This window comes from Hemicordylus capensis, chromosome 6 (assembly GCF_027244095.1).
Source record: "Hemicordylus capensis ecotype Gifberg chromosome 6, rHemCap1.1.pri, whole genome shotgun sequence".
Taxonomy (NCBI): Eukaryota; Metazoa; Chordata; class Lepidosauria; order Squamata; family Cordylidae; genus Hemicordylus; species Hemicordylus capensis.
Window position 1 is genome coordinate 96,513,294 of NC_069662.1, and position 21,389 is coordinate 96,534,682.

At 43.3% G+C, this 21,389-nt stretch overlaps 2 protein-coding genes and 2 pseudogenes across 3 annotated transcripts in view; all 4 read left to right on the plus strand.

Moving 5' to 3' along the window:
* Window positions 1-7,517: 7,517 nt before the first annotated feature.
* Window positions 7,518-7,634, plus strand: LOC128332208 (uncharacterized; annotated as a pseudogene).
* Window positions 7,635-9,103: 1,469 nt separating this feature from the next.
* Window positions 9,104-9,222, plus strand: LOC128332206 (uncharacterized; annotated as a pseudogene).
* Window positions 9,223-10,514: 1,292 nt separating this feature from the next.
* The window catches only part of GLB1 (galactosidase beta 1), a 66,251-nt gene continuing 55,376 nt past the window's right edge, over window positions 10,515-21,389 (plus strand). The window contains exon 1 of one of the 2 annotated variants that reach the window (XM_053262462.1): window positions 10,515-10,654. In XM_053262462.1, coding sequence (XP_053118437.1) covers window positions 10,604-10,654 — 51 coding nt within the window. In that variant the 5' untranslated portion in view covers window positions 10,515-10,603. The remainder of the gene's footprint in view (window positions 10,655-21,389) is intronic. The other variant, XM_053262463.1, reaches the window with a different exon arrangement.
* TMPPE (transmembrane protein with metallophosphoesterase domain) lies at window positions 10,525-19,831 on the plus strand. Its single transcript, XM_053262464.1, has 2 exons — window positions 10,525-10,654; window positions 17,965-19,831. The coding sequence occupies exon 2, from the start codon at window positions 18,064-18,066 to the stop codon at window positions 19,387-19,389; it is 1,326 nt and encodes a 441-aa protein (XP_053118439.1). The 5' UTR covers window positions 10,525-10,654; window positions 17,965-18,063; the 3' UTR covers window positions 19,390-19,831.

A 21,389-nucleotide genomic window follows, 5' to 3' on the forward strand; every position in this document is an offset into this window, starting at 1 on the left:
GAGTGGGGCAAGTTGGTGTCTCTGATAATTTTCTAAAAGCAAGGTTGTGTGTGTGTGTGTGTGTGAGAGAGAGAGAGAGAGAGAGAGACCTGCTCTCATTTAAAATGAATGCTGCAATTCTATGTACAATTACTTGTGAGTATGCACCCCAGAACACAGTATAACTTACTTCTGAATAAACATATATTGGGTTATATTGTGAGACCTTATTTTTAGAATAGGAAAATGTCTGATAAAACAACAAAAAACTGTTGGCACCAATGAAACAGTAGTGCTTCAAAACTAACTTGCTACGCTCTATTCATGATGTGGATTTTTCAAGGTTATTGTTAGGCTCAAGGATTCTGATGTGGGAGGGAAACTTTAGTTAATAGCATATAGTGTTTAAGTGGGTAGGGGATGACTTCTTAAAGTAGGTATGGCCACTTTCTTCAGGCTGGGGTTGGGGCAGATCTTCCCTGGCCGAGCTGCCTGGGTATGCACTTTCTTGTTTATGACTTCATTATCTCTCCCAACAGTGCACATTGGCCAGAACAAATCCAACCCCTCAGACTGACACATCCTCTTAGTGCTAAATGAGGGCTTCCCGTTTAGAGCTGAGAATTCACCCCCCATACTGGCTGCTCTTTTTATCTCTATAACATGGTCAGGATGTCCCAATGTCAATGAAATAATTATCCAACCCGGATCATACCCTAATAATTTTAGAGCAGCTAGCCTAACTTGTCTGTTATTGGTTAGAAAGATAGATACATAGACAGACTGACTGACTGACTTTATAACAGTGACCAGTACAGAAACATGAAGAAAATAACATTGTGTCACACCCATGCAACAATATATTGGTATGAATTTAAGAACAACTGGGCATCTATTTCAAGTACATGTTATCTGGATCTCATGTTGCTGCTGCTTCCTTGTTCTAGTAAGGAGAATGAAAGATTAAATTGAGTACTACAGCCTACAGGATAACATAGCTGCTTCTGTTTCTCATAACAAAATAGATCAAAGATTGGGGACTATACAACAGGATTTGGATAATTACTATAAAGCTATAAAGACCTTAAAATAAACAATTGAGAGATTTTGATTATATCAAAGATATGTCTGTGTATAGGTTTTCATTTAATCTTTATTATTTCATTCAGAACATTTTAAAAAGTACTTCTCATGCAGATTCTGAACAAAAAAATCGATTTTTGGATATTCTTTTTTTATACTTGTGGTTGGAGTATTGGAGTTACATGATATTTGAAACCTACTGCCAGGAATTCTATTTTATGTTACTTGAGTTCTCATCCTAAACAACTGAGGACCAAATCTGCCACATGGGGTCTAAAGAGAAATAGCACCAGATTGAACTCCTTCCATAAGCATGCTGTCTGACTTTCTGAACATTCACAAAGAGGATATCCTGAGAAAGGTGTTCATTCATGTAGATCCAGGGCAGATGATGTTCTGCACCTCTCTTTGAACACTGAGCAACCTGACAGCTCGCTCCCAAATATTTTTGCTACCACAGACTTCTGGTACAACTGCTGGATGCCTTTCCTCCTCTTCTTTACATACCGCTTGTCAACAAAAGTTTTCAAAGCAGTTTACAAAGAAAAATAAATAAATAGTTCCCTATCCCCAAAGGGCTCACAATCTAAAAAGAAACATAAGGTAGACACTAGCAACAGCCACTAGAACAGGGCTGCTCAACTTTGGTCTTGCAGATGTTGGCCTACAATTCATGTAATCTCTGGCTATTGGCCACTGTGGCTGGGGGTTATGGGAACTGTAGTCCAAAAGCGGGGGGGGGGGCCTAAGTTGAGCAGGCCTGCACTAGAAGGATGCTGTACTGGGGCTGGATAGGCACAGTTGCTCTCCCACTACTTAATAAAAGAGATCCACCACTTTAAAAGATCTCTCTTTGGTAGTTAGCAGGGGTAACATGCTTGAGGGTTCAGCATATGGGCTGCGGATAGTTGGACCTTTGGGATGAGCACTGCAGGGGCGTAACAAGGCTGGAGTGGGCCCAGAGACAAAATTTTAAAATGGGCCCCTCGCTGATACACACATACTTCACAATATATAGTGCACTCGCACTCACATCCCCATTATGCCAGCTTCTCTAGAAAACTCCACTCCCTTGCTTTAACCCCGTCCCTCCACCCTCCCATGGGGAAGAGCGCTCCTGGCTCAGAGTTGCTTCTGCAGACAAGGACTTTGCTGCATGCATGCAGCCTTTCCTCCGAACTTGGGGTTGGCTTTTCCACGGCACTGAAGCTCTGCGGGTGTTGGGGAGTCATGTGACTTGCCTCTGGGGGGCCCCTTGAGGCGTGGGGGCCCCCAGACAGCCGCCTCCCCTTGCCTAATGGTAGTTACGCCCCTGGAGCACTGGATGCCTTTCCTTGGGGGTGCAGCATATGGGCTACAGATGCTGCCCCTAATGCCATGGTCATTTTGTCTAGGTCGGCCTCCAGGGGATGGGCAGTTTGGGGTGGGTGAGGAGGTGTGATTTCCTGCCCCAGGGAGCAGGGGCATAAACTTGTCTGGGCATAAACTTGTCTGGTCCAGGGATTCTCATTGTTGGGTCCCCAGATGTTTTTGGACTTCAGCTCCCATAATCCCCAACCCAAGGCCACTGGGGCTGGTGGTTATGGGAGTTGAAGTCCAATCACATCTGGGGATCCAATGTTGAGAATCCTTGGTCTGGTCCAATGATTCTCAATGTTTTTTGGAGTCATGAACTGGTACATTATTTGTGCACAGTTTCCCAGACCAGCAGTTAGTAAGGGGGTCACCCCCTCAACCCCAACCCCACCCCCACCCCCAGGCACCCCCAAAAAACCATTTCGGGCAGCTCTCCGGAGTTCATTTCCAGGCAGCCCTCACTGCTGGATAATGTTCATTTCAAGGAAGCAAAATGAACGTTATCCAGCAGCGAGGGCTGCCTGGGAATGAGCTCTAGAGAGTTCCCATCAGCCCCTGCCAGCCTGAAATTGTTTTTTGGGGGGGTGGGTGATTTTTATTAGTGATGCCTCACGGACTGGTACCAAACACCTTGCGGACCAACACCTTGTTGGACCTGTACAGGCCGGTGGTTGAGAAACACAGGTCTGGTCTACACGTTGTCCTTCCCTACAGCAAGGTGCAGCTACAGTAAAGGAGAGCATGAGGTAAATAATTATTTTATTTTAAAAACAACAACAAAAACAACAACAACACTTTGGGCTCTAGGATGGCCTGGGAAATCAAAGACAGGGAGATTATTTTTTATTAAGAGCTTGGTTGTGGGTTGTATGCTTGTTGTAGTTCTTTGGGATTTTGCTTGAAGGGAGAGGCTGTGTTGCTGATGCTTGTATAGTCTGTAGCAGGCCTGCTCAATCTGGCCCACCTCCAGCTATTTTTGGACTACAATTCCCAAAATCCCCAGCCACAGTGGCCAATAGCCAGGGATTATGGGAGTTGTAGGCCAACATCTGCAGGAGGTCCAAAATTGAGCAGCCTGGGTCTGGAGGATAGACTATAGCTCTATACAAGTAGAGTACTTTTAAATTAATGTCTAAATAGTATAACTGCAGTCCAAAGTATAATTGCAGTCCAAAGAATAATATTTATATAAGGTTTTTGAGTATTGAAACCCTGATAAAAGTACTGTAAAGATGCTATACTACCTTTTGATTAAGAGCATAAGAAGGCCCATCTTATGATGCTATACTACTTGTATACTTGTAGTATACAAGATGCTATACTACCTTTTGATTAAGAGCATAAGAAGGCTTGAGGCCCATCCAGTCCAGCATCCTGTTTCACACAGTGGCCCACCAGATGCCTCTGAGAAGCCCACAGGCAATAGGTGAGGGCATGCCCTTTCTCCTGCTGTTGCTCCCCTGAAACTGGTATTTGGAGGCATCTTGCCTCTGAGGATGAAGGTGGCCTAGGGGTGTGGCTGCATAAAACCTTGCAGGAATAAGGGAAAGACTTCTGTCTGTCATGCTAGATTGCTGAAAATGCTTTGCTAGTCTTTTTGCATCTTCATTTTATGGGAAGTGTTTGGGGGACGTGTTTGTTCTGATCCTGTGTATGTTTTGTACTTTGTTGTGCTATTCCTAGTGTGCACCATAGGCTATGTAGTCTACATGATGAGTTAGAATCTAGTATTCCCTAAAACATGTTGATGATGTTTAAGCCACCTGACCTTTTGGATGCTGTCCCATTTTTGGAAGTGCTTAGCAGAACACATTCCCCAGTGGAAAGTTGGGGGGCAGTGGGAGGATGTGATGGAATAGACCTTTGTCTGGCGTAAAAACACATTCCAGTTTCATATCAGAACTTTCCTCAATTCCAAAAGCCAATTTTGGCCTTGATGTTCCTTTGTGGATTTCTTGTCTCTCACCTGTCTGTTGGGAATCTTGCTCCTATTGTTTGGAAACTACTACCTTGAGGAAGAAACAGTAAGCTTTCGATTATTTTGCCTATCTCCAAGAGGAAGACTGTAACTTCTAGCAAGCTTTCCCTCTTTCCCTCTGCAGATGCTAAATTTGCAAATCTGTTAAATATGAGAGTTAGGTGAGGGAAGGGACTCTTGAGGTTGCTGTTTCCAACATGTTACTTTGGTGTTAGTTTAGCTTTGTTAGCTGACACCAGGCTGCATGGCTCCTGGGAGCGTGCAGACTTCATCACAATGCAAGCTTTTGTTTTCTGAACTGCAGCTTAAGATCTAAGAGCTACTGAGCCTCCTGTCTCAGGAGGCCTGAAGTTATCTCGCTTGTACATTGTAACCATTTTGCTTTGTTTGCCTGTAAACTGTCCTACTTTTTATATCTACTTAAATAAACTAGCTTTTGATTGTTTTAAACTTTATGTGGCTGGAAATGTGCTCTGTTCTGTCTCCCTACATGCCTGTTCTACCTACACGCTCTTTAATTTTGGCTATATTTTGAGTTCATCCTGGCTCTAGAAAGAACAGAAAAGGTTTTAATATTGGTTTTGTCTTATAGGAGACTGGTGGCAGCTCTACCAGAGGATTTTTTAAACAAACCTGGGGGTTCATTTAAACTATTTGTAAATATATATATTGAAAAGTCCCAAAGGGAATGCTTCAATGAGAGCCCTAAACTTCAAAGGAGTTAAACTTGTGTATCTGAGGTACAGAGTAAGCTGTTCCACAAGTGTCTTGAACTCCCATGGCATAGCGCAGTGCAAAGAGGTACTTTACAATCTGATGTCCTGAGCCAAACGCTTCAACTGATGTGTGTTTGATGGGAGGACCATTGAGAGAAGATATTCTCAGCAACAAACCTCTGTTGAAATAGATTACATGCTGGATTTGTAAACAACTTCATGGGAATACAAGGAGTGTGATTAATCACAGTTAATGCCACTGATGAATACTGTGCATTGGTTGAAACACTTTTATATGTACAATGGAGAGTACATCATTCATAGACATATATATAAATTTGAATTGACACTGGTTTTATGCAGATTACTTTTATGACGACGTGGTACCTATATTTTACAAAGTGAGAATATATAGATTGTGGATCTTGATCATTAATACATTTGTACTCCGGGTTAAAATTAATATAAAAGTATAGAATATATTTATCTGTATTTAGGGGGACTCTTTTTGTGCACCAGTTGGCCTATAGCCATCAGACTAGTGGCAATCGATAGATCTGTCCTCCATGAATTTGTCTAAGCCCCTTTTAAAGCCATCCAAGCTAGTGGCCATCACCCCGTGGCAGAGAGTTCCATAGATTAATTACGTGCTGTGTGAAAACACACTTCCTTTTGTTGGTCCTAAAATTCCCAGCCTTCAGTTCCATGGGATATCATATGGCTATTTTACATGGACATAAAGAGATAGTTCAGGAAATGAATCTTAACATTGTAGCTAATGAGTTCATCCAGGCAGCACCAATCAATCAATCACTCAGAAAAAATACATTCAGTGTGGAAGAATTCTAGTAGTGCATAGAGTAAATGCATTTCTTCTCATTGGTGACTCTGCAGTGCTTTGGTTATAATAAAATTGTTTTAATACATATAAAAAGTTTCTTGCTTTTTATTTTAGATTGTGGGCTTCAATTTACAGAGTGAAAAATGTATTCCATTTTAAAAACTTATGTGATCAATTGTTGATGAAGAGTGATTTCAAGAAATATAAATGAATACATATGGATGAATACACCCGTGCCTGCCCTGGGTTTAGCCACAGGAACATAGGAAGGAAGCTGCCCCATGCTCAGCGCTTGGTCCATCTAGCTCAGTATTTTCTACACAGACTGGCAGCAGCATCTCCAAGTTTGCAGGTAGGAGTCCCTCTCTATTTGGAGATCTGCAAGGGAGGGTAGGGCACTTGGAACCTTTTGCATGCAAGTATGCAGGTGCTATTCCCAGAGCGGCCCCATCCCCTAAGTGGAGTATCTTACAGTGCTCACATGTCTCCCAATCAAATGCAAACCAGGGTGGACCCTGCTTAGCAAAGGGAAGAATTCATGTGTGCTACCACAAGACCTATCCTCCCATGTGCCCCATGCCCCCTGGAAACTGAGAAGTCTACAATCATGCCCGGGAGAAGAAAAGCAGCACCCAGAAAGGTGCACGGCTATCCTATCTTAGGCCCCATCCCCTAAGTGGAGTATCTTACAGTGCTCACATGTCTCCCAATCAAATGCAAACCAGGGTGGACCCTGCTTAGCAAAGGGAAGAATTCATGTGTGCTACCACAAGACCTATCCTCCCATGTGCCCCATGCCCCCTGGAAACTGAGAAGTCTACAATCATGCCCGGGAGAAGAAAAGCAGCACCCAGAAAGGTGCACGGCTATCCTATCTTTCCTAGCAGTTGTTAAGCTTGTGGGGGGGGGGGGGATGCTGGGCTTGGCTCTCAGGTGCAGGCACATGCTGTGGAAATAGCACTTGATGGCCAGAGAGGGGGGCGCATGTGCAGAGGCGCTCTTACCCCTGAACTTTGGGGCCAAAGTCCAGGGCCTCCACACTCCCTGGGGCCCCCCAAATTCTCTTTAGTGTGTCCTGGGTGATGTGCCATTGGCCCACGCTGTGCTGGGCAGCTGAATGTGATTGTGACCTGTGCTGGGTGCGTTAGAGACAGAGGAGGAAAGAAATATGTGGGATGGGAATATGTTAAGTTGCGTGTTGAAATGTTTCTGCTAATGCCTATTTGCATAAATATACCTGCTTTATATTCTTACATTCTTGTGAGTACAGTTGTTGTTTGTGTCCTCAAAAACCCATGTGTCAAAAATACTGCGCTTGTCACGGTGTGTGTGTGTGTGTGTGTGTGTGTGTGTGTGTGTGTGTGTAGGAGGAGGATGCTGAATTTGCGGGGTGGGGGTGGGTGGGCACTCCAAAGGCCTTTAGGTCCAGGCTCAGAAATTAACTAGGTGCACCTCTGTGTGCACCTCTTGACAGGGAGGCTGGGTTCCTGGCACTTGTTACATAGCTGACTTGCCCAGAAAGTGGCAGGGGCCCCTAGGGTTTGAAGTGAGGCAAAGCAGGCATGCCTATGGCCATACCACCTTGAACATGCTTGATCTTGCCTGATCTTGGAAGCTAAGCAGGGTCAGGCCTGGTTAGTACTTGGATGGGAGACCACCTGGGAATACCAAGTGATAGGCTTTTTGTCCTCGCACTCTGCCTCCTGTTTTGGCCTCTTCTCCGGGTCTCAGCTTTTTCTTTGCCCTCCCTTCCTTTCCCCTGCTCTGCCCCAGCCCCTGGAGCTGCAGCACAGGAAGAGGCTGCTTGTGGGGAAAGGGTCTCTTCATCCTTCCACTTCAGACAAGTGGCGAGGCACACAACACTTTCCAAAGTGTGACTGAAAAATAAAAGGATCAGCTGTGCTCTCATCAGACCAAGAACCTGTCAAGCGGAGGACAAAAGCTCGCCAGGGAAACCACTGAAGAGTCTCCCTCTCTCTCCCCTTTGCTCTGCCAGCAAGCTGTTCTCTCTTAAGTGCCTTGGAATGCTCCCGTCCATGACATGGAGATTTTCACTGTTGGGAATTCTCTCTGGTAAGAGAATCCCTTTTTCATTGTAGCAGAGTGCACAGAGGCACAACACAGCAGAATTTAGTTAGGCAAGTGTGTATGCTGAGAGTAAAGTAACTTGGAGCCAGTTCATAGTTTCAAATCAATATATATATGGCATTTATTAGAGAACTCCATTCTGGATAGGAAAGTGAAGAGTTAGAATCTCTAATCTAGCTAGCTGGATGCAGATGGATTCTGCATCTCTGCACATATGGTGCAGGGGAGAGGAGCTTGCATGTTGCAAGGTAGAAGGAACAGGAAGAGAAGAGGGGAGAGGAAGGAAGTGTCTGGAAGGAAGGAATGCCCTAAGATTAGCAATCTACATTCCAAAGGGATAGTATCAGAGCAGTAGAGAAGGGATGACCAATGTCTTGACCCTCTAGCCCTCTGACTCACTAGTCTGTCCTCCAATGTCGAGACAAGAGACAGCGCAAAGTCCTTCACTTCCAACACTCACAACCCTTCGAGGCGGGAATACCATGTGCAGCCATAGTTGCAGGAGGTCTGGAGCCAGCGAGGCATTCATGTGGGCACAGAGGAGGCCCAGCACCTCTCCTCAAAGCCTGAGCAACTCGGCTGCTTTCTCCCAGGCATTTTTGCTGCTGCAGACCTTTGGGGTGAGTGCTGGATGCCATTCCTCAGGGGTGCAGCATGTGGGCTATGGATCCCGCCCTCAAGGTCATGGCCTTTCCTTCTATTTTGGCCTGAAGGGGATGATGGGCAGCCTGGGGAGATGGGATTTCTTGCCCCTGGGGGAAGAAAAGCAGGACCCAGAAGAGTGTGTGGCCATCCTACCCTTCCTGGCAGTTGCCCCTGGGGGAAGAAAAGCAGGACCCAGAAGAGTGTGTGGCCATCCTACCCTTCCTGGCAGTCGTTAAGTTGGGAGAGGATGCTGTTTTGGCTCTCAGGAGGAGGCACACGTTTGATGGCCGGGGAAGGGGCAGTGTGTGTGGTGGCCTTGGCAAGGAGGCCTGGTTCCCAGTGCTCACTAAGTAGCTGGCTTACCTGGGAAGTGACAGTGGCTAGGGTTTGAAGTGAGGCAAGGCAGGCAGGAGGCGTGCCTATGCCCATTCCACCCTGAACATGCCTGATCTCGTCTGTTCTCAGAAGATAAGCAGGTTCTGGCCTCATTAGTACTTGGATGGAAGACCACCAGGGAATACTGGGTGCTGTAGGCTTTTTGCCCTCACACTCTGCCTCCTGTTTGGGCCTCTTCTCGGCAGTTACTCTGGGCTTCAGTCCTGGCACATCTTTTTCTTTCCCCTCCCCTCCCCTCCAGCTGCTTGTCGGGAAAGGCTCTCTTCATCCTTCTATTTCAGACAAGTAGTGATGCAGACACACTTCTTCCAATGTGTGACTGAAAAATAAAACAAGAACTAGCTGTGATCTTATCAGCCAAATAACCTGTCTCCCATATCAAGCGGACAGCAAAGGCTCGCAAGGGAAACCCCTGAGGAGTCTCCCTCTCCCTCCCTCCCTCCCTCTCCCACCCCTTTGCTCTGCCAGCAAGCTGTTCTCTCTTAAGTGCCTTTGATACTCCTGCCCATTGCATGGAGGTTCTCACCACTGTTTGAGGCGGGCAATGAGTTTTCCAGGTGGGTACAGAGGAAGTCCTACACCTCTCTTTGGACCCTGCACAACTTAGCTGCTCACTCCCAGTCCCCTGGAGGCAAATGCTGAATTATATATGGTATTATAATGGTATTCAGCCTCTGAATACCAGTGGCAGGGGAGCAACGATGCTTAACTTGCAGCCAGGTGGCCGGGGATGGGTGGGCGGGCACTCCAAAGGCCTTTAGGTCAAGGATGCACCTCTGCAAACAATTAATACATAAATACCCAATTCTTCTATAATTACCTTGTTGAGAAGTGGCTATTTGCATTTTCTCTGACAAAAGCTTTTGTGTCTTTGTGACAAGCAAATATCCCATTGTTGCAAACTTGCCCTTTATTATTATTACATTTATATCCCGCTCTTCCTCCACGGAGCCCAGAGTGGTGTACTACATCCTTCTCTTTTCACAACAACCCTGTGAAGTAGGTTAGGCTGAGAGAGGAGTGACTGGCCCAGAGTCACCCAGCTAGTATTATGGCTGAATGGGGATTTGAACTCGGGTCTCCCCGGTCCTAGTCCAGCACTCTAACCACTACACCACGCTGGCTCTTCCTTCGCACCATGCCACACTTATTGGATTTCAGTCTGTCTTGCAGCTTTCTCAAAGGTGGCAACTTTAATTCTCATACAATTTTGTATCCCTTTTGCCAGGAAGCGGCCCTTCTACCATCATTGAAATTCTCTCAAGGGTTCCCCCCGTTCAAAGTGTGGAGAAAGGTTCTTTCCTGCTCGGTCTATTCATTCCCTTTGCCTAGGCGTGGCATTCGCCTGTTTGCCGTTTCCCTGCTCAATCGGACTGTACGAAAACCGGGGGCGGAAGTTGTTCCACTGCAATCAGCTGACTTTCAAAGTCATGGGGTTGGAGGGTTGATTGTGGGTCTTCGGAAGATAGTGGCTGTAGCTCCCTCTGACTTCTTTTTTTCGCTGCTACTATCCTCTGGAATATGCTTGCTCTGCTTTTGATGCAGCTCTTACATGCAGGATTTGGAGCGCCCGTAAGTATACCTGTGTTGCTCTAATCGCCTCTTGATCGTGGCCGGCCTGGGTAATTCTTTGAAGAGAAGCAGCCTTTTTGCTGCCTTCATTTCCGCGCGGAATTCCCCTGCCGAGAGAAAGGGAGTGTAACTGAATTCAGTGCCCAATCCGCTCTACGTCAAAGTGTAGGTCCTTTGCTAGGAGGTTCTGGAAAGCGGGAGAGAACCGAATCTTAGCGGATGCCTTTGTTACCGTGCAGGGAGGACCAGAGCAGGTTTGGAGGAGAATGCCGAGCACATTAATTTTGAGGAGAAATATAGAGAAGAGGGGAAAGCTACAGAAAATTACGGTGCAACGAATGCCTGTGTTGCTTCTCTCTGTGTTGCTAAAGCATCCGGCCCCCATCTCGCCTAACCATTTGCTCTGTGTTGCTAAAGCATCCGGCCCCCATCTCGCCTAACCATTTTGTATGGAAGTTGAGCTCATGTGAGGGATGGCCATGTGGGGCCGAACAGAACGGCAGCGTCTTATGACGACCTTCGGTTGCCCTTCATGCTTCCGCGTGTAGATGCCTTTCCGAAGTGCAGTGTCTCGGCAGCTCACTCCTAGCTGTAGGAAGGGAGCAAACAGAAAGTTTGTAAAGGGGGTGATTGGCTGAAGAATCTGTGGTGGTAGAATGCCCTGATATATTCTGTTTCCAGTGAGAGAGATTGATCCTAGTCTGGGAGAGAGCTGGGGTCTTGTAGCAGCCCCCCTAGGCCAGGGTATTTAAAGGTGGAAGTTCTTCATTCTTCCCCCGCACCTCGTGCCCAAAGTGTCATGGCCTTGTGACAGAATGCTGAATCAGCAAACAGTTTACTTCTCATATGGATCTCTCGAAATGGACTAGTGGGGTGATAGTAACAATTTATCCACCATAGTTCAAAACTCCATTGCTTCCAAACAAGGAAGTCTGCAACATCTTTGTTCATTAGAATTGGATTCCTGCATTATTATTATTATTATTATTATTATTACATTTATATCCCGCTCTTCCTCCAAGGAGCCTACTACATACTTGAGTCTCTCTTTCACAACAACCCTGTGAAGTAGGTTAGGCTGAGAGAGAAGTGACTGGCCCAGTGTCACCCAGCTAGTTTTATGGCTGAATGGGGATTTGAACTCGGGTCTCCCCGGTCCTAGTCCAGCACTCTAACCACTACAACACGCTGGCTCATTGAACAGCAGTTGGGCTAGAAAACCTTTCCAACTCTAACATTCTGTTATTATATAGCTCCTTCCTTCCTTATGTAGTTCTACCAGATTTTGTGATGCAATATCTCTGCCTACTAGATCAAACAAACAAATTAATAAAACAGTTGTATTAGAAGCTATCTGCAGATACTCCTTAACCCTGACTTAATGTCTTTTTATATTGTGCAGTCAGTTATTAGCAAAATAAATGTGGGCTGGTTTCTTTAATAGCAAGCAGCTTCTTAGATTAGTTAACAGATTAGATTAGATTAGATTGTGCCAGGGAGTCAGTGTTGACTGACTCCTGACCAGAGCCATGTGGTTTTGTTGGTAGAATACAGGAGGGGTTTACCATTGCCTTCTCCCATGCGGTATGAGATGATGCCTTTCAGCACTTTCTTATATTGTTGCTGCCCGATATAGGAGTTTCCCATATTCTGGGAAACACTCCAGTGAGGATTCGACCAACAGCCTCCTCCTCTCTAGGCAGGATGCTTCCCCACTGCGCCAGTAGGTGGCACACTGTTAACAGAACAGGATATCAAATATAGTACTACTATCTCTGACTATTAATGTTGTGCCCAAGTGAGGTATATTGGATTCAGAAGACCTTGTTTCTGTGTGTGAATTATGTTTATGCCACTAGGTGTCAATGTGTCTATCACTTTAAAAACTTTCACTGAAAGCCTTGTCCAATTGATCTCTGATAGAACAGTGTGAATTTGAAATATCTAACACAAAAGCTAGATACTTAACAATATTCCAAAGATTGATTTGAGATCTCTCTCTGTTAGAGCAGAGACAGGCCAGCCCAATTTTAGTGTCCTGAATTAACATCCTTATTCCAAGGACCTGTTCAGTTCAGGTGAATATAGTCCAAGGTCTTCAGCTTTGAGTCCATACATTGTTCTGCGACAAAGTACCTCTCAAGTGCTGTGTTCTCAGCCCCTTTCACTCTGCATATGCTCTAGATGAACAACTCAGAGCCAAAGGAACTGAACAGTACCTGTTGGGAACTCTCTGGTCCTTTAGTGAGATATAGCAACTTCTTGGCAAAGACATGAGAAAAACACAGACACTAAACTGTCTTTTAAATATTTACTTAACTAATAGAAGCTTTTACAGAGAAATAATAGCTGGCAGGTGGTGTGTATGTGTGTTGCCTTAATGGTTAGCAATAATTAATACATAAAAACTACTAAGAATATCTTAACCTTATAAAGAAAGGAAAAAGGAAGAAGCTGGCGAAAGGTGGGGAGAGAGAGAGATTTGGGTTAGGGGAAGGGGTTCTGAAGTTTTCATATTACCAGGCTTGAGGCTGAAGGCTAGGCTTGAGGCTGGTCTTGCTGGAAGCTGGCCACAGAGGTTTTGAGAGTGTAGGCCTGGAAAAAACACAGGATCAGGCACAAGGTAAATCTCTACTCTTAACTCTGCCCTTCAGCAGAGATCTCAAACAGAGACTCTGCACTGTGGATAAGGCCCAGCTCACCACCATCTCCCCTTTGAATCATACTCAGCAACACCCATCCAAAAGAGCCAAAAGTCAAAGCCGAAAAGCCCCCAAATTCTCTCTGTTTCTTCCTTTTAGCCATTTCACTCATGCTGTTTGTCAAAAGCTGCTCCTGCCCCTCCCTTCGGAAAACACCTTTTACACAGAACGTTACCATCTTATCATAGCAAAAAGTATCATTTCTGCCAGTTTCATACAGTCTCTATTGTTCTCTGTAGCTAGGACGGCATGATTCTTGCTATCTCTGGGTAACTAAAGCACAGCATTTTTGCAGCTCCAAAGATATTGGGGGGGGGGGTTTAGAGAAAGGAAAACCAAGAGATGCAAAACAACCTTATTGATTCCTATTGACAATTATCTCTAATATCTCAGTGTTACATAGACCTTGCCAGCTCAGGTTACAATATAGATATGCATTAATTGGCATGGTTATAGCAGAAATCAGGCCCAAATGGCATCTTGATCACAGTTTCAAAAGCCTTTCTGTCAGCATTTCTATGACCCCAGCACAGGCACATCATTCCCAGAGATAGTCTCTCTGTCAGCATTTCTTCAGCATAAGCATCCCATTCTCAGAGACAAAAGTTCAAAGTTCAGAGCTCACTAAAGAATCTCCTTCTCATGGACAGGCCTAGTATCCATCTTAGGTATGAGTCTGGCTGTTCCTGATACAGATTTAAGTGGAGCCTAATGTTTGTACCACATAAACATGCACAGCCACAAGGGAAATTTCCTATTCTATATTAAGTTTATTTATTATTATTACTATATTATTATTGTAGTTTTATTAATGAGTGATTAGAATCATGGCCTTGATTTTATTTTTATTATTATTATATTTATATCCCGCTCTTCCTCCAAGGAGCCCAGAGTGGTGTACTACATACTTAAGTTTCTATTTCACAACAACCCTGTGAAGTAGGCTAGGCTGAGAGAGAAGTGTCTGGCCCAGAGTCACCCAGCTAGTATTATGGCTGAATGGGGATTTGAACTCGGGTCTCCCCGGTCCTAGTCCAGCACTCTATCCACTACACCACGCTGGCTCTCATATGAATTTATGAATTTTGGTATTATGGAGCTATGGAGCTATAATTTTGGCTGACTTTAAAGTTACCAGTAAAATATTGGGCAAAAATACTAAAATAAGAAACAACGCTAAGCTCTCCACAACACTACATAAGGGAAATAATCACTAAAAAGCATGCTTTTTGAGAAAAATGGGATAATGAATACAGCTGGATTAAAGATTTGAACGGGTGAATTGCAAACATGTTTTCACCTAAATGGCCTAAACATGGGTTATAATTTTCTCTAATGTCATGAATGAGAGCTATGATGGTATGAATGGAGAGTGGGCCAGTTCAGTCATCATACCGAGCTACAGTTAAAGCTTGGTTCTGCGTGATGTCCATGAGCCTCAGGCGTGTATGTCCCCGCCTCCCTCCGACCCATCTACACAAGCCTCAAAGACTTGGTTTATTTTAACCAACTTCCTTAAAATAAGCAGTGATACAAAACCCGGGTTCATATCTCAGTTTACAGTATTTTGGAAAAGTTGGTTAGAATAAGCCAAGACTGGTAGGTTGCAGTGTTATGACCATTTGGTTTGTTTCTAACCCAAATCAGAAGATGAATTCCCTGGAGCTTTGTATGGGGAGGGGAGGGGGTGGGTGTGTTCTTGAGGCTTAAGGACAAGGCTTCACTTTAACTGTGGTTCTATGTGATGTCTGAACCAGCCCACTGAGAGAAAGCACATGATCAAAGCTTTTAGCAAGGTTACATAGCCTAGAGAAAATAATATTGACCCTGAATAAAAGTCTTGTTAGAGTTATGTTGCTGGGCCGGAGGATTTTCTTCACAGTTTGCAAAGCTACATAAATGGGACTGTCAGCTTGTGGCTGAGGGCACTACTACTAATCCAGGTCCTGGAGAACTGGAACTAGCTTGTCCTATGCAGCAGTCATAGAACTTCCCTTTCCCCCTCACCTAGTTATGCCACTGCTGACAAGGACTACCTAAGACCAGAACTATTGATGCGTGCACTGCATTGTGACAGTGTCCCATAAGCAGTAATGTTGATGCACTGGATGCATAGATGTGAGATTTTTTGCAGGGGTATTTTTTGGGTTTAATGTGTTTAAATGGGTTTAATGTGATTTTAATGGAGTTTTATTGTATTTTAATAATTCTATTTACAATAGTTTTATTGTAAATATTTTAATTTTATTTACAATACAATAATACAATAATTTTTATATTCTGCCTTAAGATGTCTTATTGGAGGTGGTATAACAATTAAACAAACACATGAATAAATAACACTCTAGGCAATGCAGTGCATCACATCAATAGTTCTGTTCAGTGGCAGTGCACTTTCTCATTCTGGTACTTGATCCTATGTGGCCTCAGAATTCTCATCTGCATCACTGCCTTTTTCAATGCTTGAGAAAGATAGGAAATAAGTACCTTTTTATATCCATATTTATATATGCTCTTCCTCAATCTAAAAGCACCTCACATAGATTCTCAGTAATCTTATAACTATCCCATTATGTATCCTCATTTTATTAAAGTTAAGATTTGATTTTGACACTGTAAGCTTTTAGTCATCTGAATTTACTATACCACTTTGTAGTGGTAAGCTGTGACTCAAGAGATCTATTTTGAAAACTAACTAGACTCTTGGGGGCTGTTTAGTGCATATGAAATGTTAACTGTAATTGAATTGCTTCTGAGAAGCTGTAGATTTGCATGATATTTTACTCCCCTGTGAATTACCCATAACTGTTTGGGAGCTTGGTTATACGTTTGATGTTTATACTTGACATAAGAAGCATTTGTGGAAAGAGAAATGTCTAAGTGGAAGGAACCAGGTTCGTAGTCTGGGAGTACTTCTTGATCCAGGCCTCTCTCTGGTTTCTTAGGCTGAGGTGGTAGCCAGAGGTGCTTTTTATCAGCTATGGCCATTTTTGGAGGAGAATGGCCTAAAAACAGTGGTACATACAGGTGAAACTCGGAAAATTAGAATATCGTGCAAAAGTCCATTAATTTCAGTAATGCAAATTAAAAGGTGAAACTGATATATGAGACAGACGCATTACATGCAAAGCGAGATAAGTCAAGCCTTAATTTGTTATAATTGTGATGATCATGGCGTACAGCTCATGAAAACTCCAAATCCACAATCTCAGAAAATTATTACATGGAACCAATAAGACAAGGATTGAAGAATAGAACAATATCGGACCTCTGAAAAGTATACAGTGTACTGTGCTTGATTGGCCAGCAAACTCGCCTGACCTGACCCCATAGAGAATCTATGGGGCATTGCCAAGAGAAGGATGAGAGACATGAGACCAAACAATGCAGAATTGCTGAAGGCCGCTAATGAAGCATCCTGGTCTTCCATAATACCTCATCAGTGCCACAGGCTGATAGCATCCATGCCACGCCACATTGAGGCAGTAATTGCTGCAAAAGGGGCCCAAACCAAGTACTGAATACATATGCATGCTTATACTTTTCAGAGGTCCAATATTGTTCTATTCTTCAATCCTTGTCTTCTTGGTTCCAGGTAATATTCTAATTTTCTGGGATTGTGGATTTGGGGTTTTCATGAGCTGTACGCCATGATCATCACAATTATAACAAATTAAGGCTTGACTTATCTCGCTTTGCATGTAATGCGTCTGTCTCATATATCAGTTTCACCTTTTAATTTGCATTACTGAAATTAATGGACTTTTGCACGATATTCTAATTTTCTGAGTTTCACCTGTATGCTGGTAACCTCTAGACTTGGCTACTGCAGTGCGCTCTGTGTTGGGCTGCCTTTATATGTCTGGAAACTTCAGTTGGGTCAAACTGTGGCAGCCAGGTTGGTCTCTGGGGCAACCTGCAGAGACCATATTGCTCCTATTTTAAAAAGATTACACTGGCTGCATATGTTCTGGGCAAAGTATAAATGCTGGTGATTACCTATAAAGCCCTAAACAGCTTGGACCCAAGGAATTTAAGAGATTCTGCCTTCTGCTTCAGGATCCCTGCCACTTATTAAGAATTTTTGGAGAGGTTTGCCTGTGGTTGACTCCAAATGGTCTGGTGACGACTCAGGGCTGGGGTTTTTCTATAGCCCCCCCCCCAAGATTTTGTGTAAGAGTTTCCCCATTTTTGGGGAAGCATTTAAAATAGCTCTCAAGACTAGGTTATTTAAGCAAGCTTCAATTTATTGTAAGTTGGTTTTATTGCTGTTAGTGCTGTTTTTAAAATTATAACTGTTTGGTTTTTTAAAACAGTGGTTTTATTATATTATTTTTGAAAACTGCCATGGGACATTGATATGTGGTGGTATAGAAATGTAATGAATCAAATAAGTGTTAGAACTGCACTGTTCTACCTTTTGAGCGATTGGGTTGCTGCTGCGTATTTCAAGTCAACAGATTTTGAAAATGTTTTTAATACTATCAAAAATTAGGGTATGGCAAGTATTGTAAGTGTTATGGATTATTGGATGCTTTTATCTAGTTTCCATACTGGGGAGGGGAATATGCTTTAATATACAAAGTTGATGGTAGTTCCTGGTTTCAGGCCAAATTAACCACGAAACCCCTCAAGTGCCACACCATTGTCTACTGGATGCTCTTGTAGAACAGCAAGGAAGAAGCTGGGACCATTCCAAGTGTAGAGATGATCTTCAAGCAGTTACCACTTGAAGCAAAGTTTGCAGCTGTTGCTGGAATAGTTTTCTTCTCCATGATAGCATCCCGGATATATTTGGCTGAAAGGATCGAGGTGAAGAGCTTGAGATGGCTGGTCAGATTGCAGATGCTGTTGTTTGTTAATGCCCTGATGCTCATTGGATCCCTTCACATATGGAGAAGCACAGTGACTGTGTTCTATAAGTCACCAACTGTTAACTCGTGCTATTTTACCTTATGGAAAATAGCTGTGTTCATGTTCCTGGTCTTGGCACACTCAAGCTTTTTTACACTGCTGTTTCTTGTGGCAGAAGAGCCTTATTTCTTTTCATTAGCTGCATACACCTGTCTTGGAGGCTACATCATCCTTATTTTTTTCCTCTTTGCCCTAGGTTCTTTGGAGCAAGGCTATAAGTTCTTAGTCCAAAGAGGTGCAAAGATGAGCATTATCAATAAAAATAGCAGACTGGCAATGAAACCAGCTCTAGCCATTTTGGTGACCATTGCATTGACTATTCTTGGACTTCTGAATGCTTCCCAGCCTCCTGCCGTGAAAACAGTAGCTATTCCTGTTCATAAACTGCCCTTGTCGATGGATGGCCTGAAGGTGGTATTGCTTTCTGATATTCATCTAGGCCCCACTGTTGGGAAAACCAAACTTGAAATGATCGTAAAAATGGCTAATGCTTTAAAACCAGATATCACTGTGATTGTGGGTGACCTTACTGATTCTGATGTGAAAGACCTTGGGAGTGCTGTGGAACCTCTTGGCAACCTTGGCTCCACACTAGGAACTTATTTTGTCACAGGAAACCATGAGTACTACACCTCTGATGTCAACAATTGGTTTGAATTACTGAAATCATTCAACATTCGCCCCCTCCACAATGAAAACACAAAGATCAGGTTTCCCAAGGGCAGAGACGGTGATTGGTTTTGTCTGGCAGGGGTTGATGATATCGAAGCTAATGCATTGCGCTATTCTGGGCATGGTATGGATTTGAAAAAGGCTCTAAGGGACTGTGATACTGATCATGCAATAGTTCTTCTTGCCCATCAACCACTTGCTGCAAAATGGGCTCTCCAAGCTCGGCCAGATATAAATTTGGTATTGTCTGGGCACACTCATGGAGGGCAGATATTTCCTCTGAATATTGGTGCCTACTTCCTGAATCCATTCTTTGTTGGTTTATATAAAGTTGGACAGAGCACTTTTGTGTATGTCAGTTCAGGCATCATGTACTATGGAATACCAATGAGACTGGCTAGTAGAGCAGAAATAACAGAAATCATTCTGCATTCTGAAGTAATATAACAGCTTTGGATCCCCCCTTCTCCCAGGCTTATACACCTTGTATATAAAGTTCACTCACTCTGCACTTTCACAAATCTCTGGATATTTGTTGGACAGGTGCTTAGATCTGCAAGTCATTGTGTCTTCTCCTCCCACCTCCCTTTAAAAAACAAACAAAACATGTTCATTAAGTTTCTGTCGAGCATATGTCCAGAACTTCCAGAGGCCTAAACGTTTAAATGTTCATCCTCTCAACAGTATGAAGAAATTATACCTGTGTGCATTCTTTGTGTATCCTTCCCTCTGCCCCAGAATTTAAGGGATTCATCTACTGTATGTCAGGTTTGTCTTCTAGCCCAGGGCTGCACAACTTTGGCTCTCCAGCTGCTGTTGGGACTACAGCTCCCATCATTCCCAGCCACAATGGCCAGTCATTGGGGATGGTGGAAGTTGTACAGGTGAAACTTGGAAAATTAGAATATCGTGCAAAAGTCCATTAATTTCAGTAATGCAAATTAAAAGGTGAAACTGATATATGAGACAGACGCATTACATGCAAAGCGAGATAAGTCAAGCCTTAATTTGTTATAATTGTGATGATCATGGCGTACAGCTCATGAAAACCCCAAATCCACAATCCCAGAAAATTAGAATATTACATGGAACCAAGAAGACAAGGATTGTAGAATAGAACAATATCGGACCTCTGAAAAGTATAAGCATGCATATGTATTCAGTACTTGGTTTGGGCCCCTTTTGCAGCAATTACTGCCTCAATGTGGCGTGGCATGGATGCTATCAGCCTGTGGCACTGATGAGGTGTTATGGAAGACCAGGATGCTTCATTAGCGGCCTTCAGCTCTTCTGCATTGTTTGATCTCATGTCTCTCATCCTTCTCTTGGCAATGCCCCATAGATTCTCTATGGGGTCAGGTCAGGCGAGTTTGCTGGCCAATCAAGCACAGTACACTGTATACTTTTCAGAGGTCCGATATTGTTCTATTCTACAATCCTTGTCTTCTTGGTTCCATGTAATATTCTAATTTTCTGGGATTGTGGATTTGGGGTTTTCATGAGCTGTACGCCATGATCATCACAATTATAACAAATTAAGGCTTGACTTATCTCGCTTTGCATGTAATGCATCTGTCTCATATATCAGTTTCACCTTTTAATTTGCATTACTGAAATTAATGGACTTTTGCACGATATTCTAATTTTCCGAGTTTCACCTGTGGTCCAACAATAGCTGGTGGGCCAAAGTTGTGCAGCCCTGCTTCTAGTCCAATATGTTGTCTTTGGCAATCAGCATGAGCTGTAGAAGCCTGAGCATGATTGGTAAATAATTTTTGGGATCCATGGATGCATTTTTCAGAAAGACCTATGTCAAGGAAACAGCTTGTGTGTATTTGATAAAGTTTTCTCTACTGAAAGCAAGTGCCTATTAAAAGTGTATTCTAAATCTAAGAAGGAATGAAAAATAGCTTTCAGCTCCAATAAAACTAAATTAGTCATTCTTAAATCCCATTGCAGTCAGTAGGACAAAGTGAAGCCATGTGACTAACCAAAGCCCCCCTAACTTCAGTAGGATATAAATGTCATTAATTGTAATTTAGTTAGGGGCCTCCTAGTTTGGTTTCAACAATAAATCAGCAATCTGGAAACTTGTTTTATAGTCATTAATCAAACTTAGATTTGAATATCATGTGCCTCATCTAACAGAAGGAAAATCCGTGTGTGTGTGTGTGTGTGTTTATGTGTGTGTGTGACTTTCACAGTCTTACTGTAAGGTTATTTTCCTGTTCCTTTAGTTTAAAAGCAAACTGATGATGCAAATTTGACCTAGACTGATTTAGTAACATTGACTGTTGTATTGTGTTGAATCATCTAGACTGAATACTCAAATTACGTTGTATAATCTAAAAAAGAAACTCTTGTAGAAGCTTAGAAGGTTGATAGAAGTTTGCTTTGAAAGTTTGTATTTGAATTTTTAAACTCTCCATTAGTGTTGTATAAAAGTA

Excerpts from the sequence above, each read along its gene's own strand:
- TMPPE (XM_053262464.1), top strand. The coding sequence starts at position 18,064 with ATGATCTTCAAGCAGTTACCACTTGAAGCAAAGTTTGCAGCTGTTGCT.